The sequence below is a fragment of the Crocodylus porosus genome, unplaced genomic scaffold, assembly GCF_001723895.1.
Source record: "Crocodylus porosus isolate Cpor-Errol unplaced genomic scaffold, CroPor_comp1, whole genome shotgun sequence".
Classification (NCBI taxonomy): Eukaryota; Metazoa; Chordata; order Crocodylia; family Crocodylidae; genus Crocodylus; species Crocodylus porosus.
The window spans coordinates 14,265,185-14,271,890 of record NW_017728949.1 but is presented as its reverse complement, the minus strand read 5'-3'; the positions used below and the strand labels follow the sequence as shown (position 1 = coordinate 14,271,890).

Genomic DNA, 6,706 nt, shown 5'->3' with positions numbered 1-6,706 from the left:
GTGTGTGTGTGTGTGTGTGTGTGTGTGTGTGTGTGTGTGTGTGTGTGTGTGTGTGTGTGTGTGTGTGTGTAGGATAGAGATGGCACTGCAATGGGCTACATATCCTCATGTGATAAAGTCAAGGCTCAAAAAATATAATTGGAGTAGGTTGTAAACTTCTATTCCCAAATGAAATAGTGACTTCAATCATATTTCGTCTTCTTCTCTGCAGTACTTACATTTTACTTCTCACCCTAACTTTTTAAAGGCTTTTTAAGAAAAGAGTAGATCTGTGCACTTTATCTGAATTCCTGTAGTCTCTTCCTGTGGTTCAGTACACTGTGCTGCAGTCGCACAAAAAGTAAATGCTAGATCATTCAGACTCAAAATACTTAACTACACTCAACATTACAGATTAAATTAACTGGTGCTGGAAGAAATATTCTTTCAGACATGAGAAGGCTGGTTTTTTAAAGGTCAGCATTAAAGCATGACCAACTTGCTTTTCTTGGCAGAACAAACATATGATTTGCAGCTCAGATAATTATATTGCTCCTGCACAGGAGGAGAGAATAAATGCCTTCATCGGAAATAAAAAATGTTTTAATACAGAACATCAGAATAATCTGTCGAACTCATTTTCACAGGAGATCAGAGACTGGATAATTGTAGCTATGCAAATTAATGGCCCAACCTGGGAATCCTTATTTAAGTGAGTGAAATTGCACAAGCACAAGTATTCCCATTAATGTCAATGGGGCTACTAGTGCTAGTAAGGGCTTCTTGAAGAGTTACATTCAAAATGTACCAGCATGAAGGAAAAATTAAATGTCACGCGTCAGGACATAAAACTGACTGCCTGCAGGAATCAGGATGGGGCTATTTTCTGTCCACTTTCATGTTCTGTAATGCACTACACATTTCTTGGGTGCAGAATGTTTTGCTTTTCATATACCTTTTAAGCATCAGGAACTGGTCATGCCAGAGACTGGATAATAAGCTATGCATACCATATAGAATCAAACCACTGGGTCTATCTACATTCCTAACTCCTTCCACAAAACCCTTTAGAAGGATTTTCTATGTAATATTTAAAAACTAAAAGAAATGAAGAATTCCTTTGTTGATTTTATCATAGACCAACCCTTTTAAGATTAAACACAGACTGACCCTCTTAAAATAAGCACTATAGGTGCCTATACATAAGCAGACTCGATTAATCTAGTCTGCTGAAGCATGGTAATTATCGTACCCTAGCAGACTCCAGCGTCCCATGTATCAGAGTCCTCACATTTAAAAATGGCAGCAAGGGTGCTTTAAATACTCTGGGTACTTTAATTAGAGCAGCTCTCCCTCCCTATGGGTACTTTATTTTAATGTTTGATTTGGTTCATTAGGGCCATAGGCCAAAAATCTTGTTTTCAAGCCTTTTGTAGAAAAGATGATTATAAAAAAAATGAATTTAAATCCTAATTTGCAGTAAAGCCAAAGGCATGCAACTATAACGGTAGAATTCTGATATTAGTTCTCAAAAGTAAATCGCTTTTAAAACTGATTCGTGTTAAGTGAAACTAGTTTAAAAGATGCCCTACCGGTCTTATCCATTTGTTTTTAAAAATAACTCAGAACTTTACTGCCTTGCACACAGGCAAAGGTGACTCACATGTCACAACCAATTACAACAAACTTTCAGGCCAAGAAATTATTTTTAACAATATGGAAAATACTGGGTTGCCCGCTTCAGGCAAGAAAATAAAAACTAGATTTTACAGTTTGGGCCTTTAGCCTTTCTTGAATACAATCCCACTCACTGTGTGCTAAGACATGCACTTGCAAAACAGCTCCTCCTATTTTGGGAAGAATAGTAAACTCTGCCTAACTACTGAATGCAAGAGTTGAAAAAAATGCGTGTAACTACAGCTTATCCAAACCAGAAGCTATCAAATTAAGACTTCTGTTTGAAAATATTTTGATAGAAGGTCAATTATTTTCCTTTCTTAGTCTTTAGAGAAAACTTGTACCTTATCTACATTTAAGTACTTGGTTATCTCTGACATATCCTCTTCTCCTTGCACCATAGGCTGTGGAATGGGGTGGGCCACCTAGGCACCATCGCCTGACCAATTTTTAGCACATTAATTTAGCTAGCTATGTAATTAAAAAACAGCTATAGTTTTAACTGGAACAACAATTGCACATTTGTGGATTACATAAATTTATGTGCTAGAAGTTGGTTGGGCCATGGCTGGAGAGGCCCACCCCGTTCTGTGGCCTATGCCCTACACCGGGGTGAGGAGAAGGCTGCTTACTGCAGAAGCCACCCCTAATGATACAACACTTGACAGTTTCCCTCTACTTGCAGGGGTATTTTCTGCTTGGCTGCTACAGGCAGATCCCACCACCCAGGCAGAAAATATCCAGCATCTCATGACAAAAGTATTTTTAGAGTTCAAGCTAGTAGTTGTTTGGCAGGCTGACATTTATTGATAACACTGTGCTTCTTTCTTCCTCATGCTTACGCTAGCCTTATGGTATAGTGTGAACTATTCTAATTTTGGGTGGGGTAAACAGCCAAAACGCTAGGCTACATTTCCATTATTTTTGTAACTCATTTAAAATATATACAGGGTAAGCTCCTTCTAGGTTGTGAGCTCTTTCTCTAGGCAACAGGGGACAAAAGGGTACATAATTACTAACCCAGGTCATTTGACCTCACCCAATAAGGAAAGGCATGTGTGGAGTTCCTGGACTCTAATCATTACAGGGATTCAGGGTATCTAGGCAGATGCCCCTGGTCTCCCAGAGATGGGGTTGGGGGATGACAATACACCAGGTTGTTTTAATAATGATGCCTTTCCCATGATAAGCTGGCTTCATCCATTGTACTTGTACATGACTATCGAATGCTTCTTAGACTAAATGATAACCAGAACTCATAACCACACACAGTCAGTCATTCAACAGCTTCCTGAATGTATCCTGAGGCATTACCTGTTGTGAACCTTGGCTTAGTGGGTGGCTCCTGTACAGACATGGGAAAGGTGGCAGAAGCAGGTGAGGACTGTGCCCGGGATAGAGGTCGGTGCCCTCCAAAAGACACTGGGATGCCAGCTGCCTCCATTGATGCTTGGTAGTTTCTCAGCTGGTGAATGCGTTGCTGCTCCAGTAAAAGAGCTTGCTGTTGGGAAGAATGGAAATGGTTATTCTATGACAACCATCTGCACAAATATCTGAATTGCAAAGATGTTTTAATAAAACTTTTAAGACAATGTTCCATGGAGTTTTTAGTTCATTTACATGTTCCAGTGAAAACACACACACGACTGACATCGTAACAGAGTGTCTAATGCGAATAGACCTGTTGACTTCAGCGGGTTCTGGAGCAGGTTCTTACTACAGGAAAGCTTTCTTTAAGCAACACAGTCTAAGCAACCTTATACGGCAATTAAAATCGCATCACTTGAAAAGCAAAATTTTGCTTTTGGATACAATTCTACATAGTGCTTTTCATACTGGCAGCTCTACATAATTTTGGTCTTTGCTACACAAGGGACAACTGACTTTCTCCCCAGCCAACTGCATATACTTGAGATCTGCAGAACTGTTCTCATTTAGAGGGAAATAAGTAAGGGTCTTTGATCCCTCAGACTCAGAGCCTATGGGATGGAACTGATGACCTGGCCCCACACCCTGCTGCCATGTGCAGCTCCAGGAAATTCAGACAAGAATTAGGACTAAGGCTCCCTCTATGCATTACAGTTAAGGCATGATTAACTAGGTAATCACACCTAAAGTTGTGACCCAGCCAAACGGTCACCCAGTTAATGGTATAATAAAACAAGAAATAAACTAGAATGTGGGGACAGCATTCCCAAGGCCCAAGTTGACTGTAGGGCTTGGGGATTTTGATCCCAGGCTCCCCATGCACTGATGACAATGTCTGATGGGATCTAATGTGCAATCCCACAATCATGCCTCCTACCATGTGCATGTGGCATGGTGGGAGATACAAGTGTATATTGTGCATTAGATCCCACTGCATGTGTAGAGGGGCCCCAAGATGGTGCCCTTGTTTGCTCAGTCTTGTCAGGGACAAGCTAACACTGAAGAACATTTTCTTTTTAGGACTGCTTATGCCATTAAACCAGAATTCTCTCTCACATCTAGACTTTTATTTTAGTAAGGTGATGCTGGAGACTTGGAGAATATTCTTGCTACAACCGTTAGCAGCATGACATTATGTTTTAACTTCATTCTAGTAAAGCAAATGCGGTGGGATGTTTAGACAATACATCACTTTATGACAATAAATCTTTTTTTTTTAAATTAAATATTGGGTAGTAGATCTCCTGGTGGCTACATGCTGAAGTCTAAAACCAAAACAGGATAGATGAAATAATCCAAATGATAAAACATGCAAAGAATCTTAGATCAGTCCTTACTAGACACCAAAGCCTAGGCTCTGAAAGATAACCCAGGAGATGAAGTTCAAAACCAGTGATCAAGGGCATTTCATGAAACTTTAACTGCCCTGACAGGGGAAGCTGAGAAGGAACTCCAGCCACAACACACTGCAGAACCTAGGGCAAGGGTAGGCAAGATATGGTCCATGGGTTGGATCTGGCTTGTCAGGCGATTTCATCTGCCCCAAGGGTGGGTTCCCACCAATTAATTGCATCTGGCCTGGCCCACCACTGCCCCTGCTGCACTCCGCATGGGCCTGAGTCTCACTCACTCCCACTGGGGCAGCAGGCTACGCTCCCGCTCTCATCCGTGGGAGGGCCCTGGCCCCAGCCAGCATGCACAGATTCTGGCTGGGACTGCTGCTGCCACTGCTGCAGCCACCTGGGGAACTGCTTGGCTCTCGGCCTCCAGCAGCATACATTTCATAGACATTAGGGGCTGGAAGACCTTGTGAGATCACTGAGTCCAGCCCCTCTGCCAGACTCAGGAAGTCTGCAGGGATCAGAAGATTCCAGCAAGATAAACATCCAAATGCCTTTTGAATGAGCCCAGAGTAGGTGCTTGCACCACCTCTGGGGGGAGTCTGTTCCAGACCTTGGACATCTGGGCTGTAAAGAAGTTCTTCTTTATATCGAGTCTGAGTTGGCCTTCTAGAAGTCTGCGGCTGTTGGACGCAGTTATCCCTTGGGGAGCCCTGGTTAACAACTGTTCTCACAGATCCTGATGCACCCCCCTTATATACTTACAGGCAGCTACCAACTCCCCTGAGCCTTCTCTTCACCAGGCTGAAGAGTCCCATGTCCTTCAGACTTTCCTCGTAAGGCTTCCTCTCTTGGCCTTTGATCATACGGGTGGCTCTCCTCTGGACTTTCTTGAGCTTATCCACATCCCTCCTGAAGTGGGGGGCCCAAAACTGGACGCATTACTCCAGCTACAGCCTCACTAAAGCCAAGTAAAGTGGGAGGATGACATCTCTGGTTTTGCTCGAGAAGCATCGGTAGATGCATGACAGAGTTTGGTTTGCTCTGCTGAGCACGGCATCACATTGGGGGCTCATGTTCATTTTATGGTCAATCAAGACCCACAAGTCCCTTTTGGTTGTGGTGCTAGCACCTCTGAGCCTATGAGTATAATGCTGTTTTTCTCTCCCAAGGTGGAGTACACCCTCCATTTCTCCATGTTGAATGCCATCAGGCTTTGGTCTGCCCGCTTTGCAAGTGTGCCCAGGTCGGCCTGTATCCCCAGCCTGTCCTCCAGCATGACCGCCTTCCCCCATAGTTTAGTGTCATCCATGAACTTTGCCAGTCTGCATCTGATGTTCAAATCCAGGTCTTTAATGAATATATTGAAGAGTACCAGCCTGAGTACTGAGCCCTGGGGGACTCCACTGGTAACCTTGTGCCACACTAATTTGTTCCCATCAACTAGTGCCCTTTGGGTCCAACCCTGGAGCCAGTCCCCCAGCCACTGGACTGTAAGATGGCCAAGAGGGCCACGGTTCCCCAGCTTGGTCTCCCATGATGTCCTCACGACCAAGTCAAAGGCCTTCTTGAAATCCAGATAACTGACATCAACCTTGTCTCCCTTGTCCAGGCAATGTGTTACCTGGTCATAACAGCTCCTCCTGGCCCCATTACAGCACTCCAGGCAGCAGGTAGGGAAGTTGTGGTGGGTGCAGGGGAAGCTGCAGCTGGGCAGGGGTGTGGGGCCTGTGCCAGGGCGTCAGGAACATGGAGCCTGGGTCTGCAGGGGGCCCAGGCAGGCTCCATTTTGCAGGACTCCCTTTGGCTCACATGCAGCTCCTAGTACTTGGCCAGAGCCTATGCAAGGGAGCTAGTGACCTAGCCCAGCTCCCTGCTGCCATGTGCAGTTCCCGGGACTTGTCTGGGAGTGGTACAGAGCCCTGTACAATGGAACCTGGCCAGCTTGACCCTGCTCCATCAAGCCCCAGCTGAGTCCTGGGAGCTGCCTGTGGTGACAGGAAGCGGGGCCAGACCAGTAGCTCCATCACACGGGGCTCTCCCCAGCAGCGTACAGCTCAAATTAAGTCTGAGGAGCTGCATGTGAGCCATGGGGAGCCCCACTCCCAGCTGCCACGTGCAGATCCCAGGACTCAGCTGGGGTTGTGTGCCACTGGGGTGTTCTGCCCTCTGCGTACTACTGGGGCATCACCATAGTTTCATAGTAGCTAGAGTCGGAAGGGACCTAGGAAGATCATCTAGTCCGACCCCCTGCCTTGGCAGGAAAGAGCACCGGGGTCAGA

General features: G+C 45.1%; 1 protein-coding gene across 7 annotated transcripts in view; it reads right to left on the bottom strand.

The window, feature by feature from the left end:
- HDAC4 (histone deacetylase 4) overlaps positions 1–6,706 on the bottom strand; it is a 407,925-nt gene that overhangs the window by 86,259 nt on the left and 314,960 nt on the right. For all 7 annotated transcript variants that reach the window (XM_019553979.1, XM_019553983.1, XM_019553981.1 and 4 more), the window contains one exon: positions 2,971–3,157. In XM_019553979.1, the coding sequence (XP_019409524.1) occupies positions 2,971–3,157 (187 nt within the window). The remainder of the gene's footprint in view (positions 1–2,970; positions 3,158–6,706) is intronic.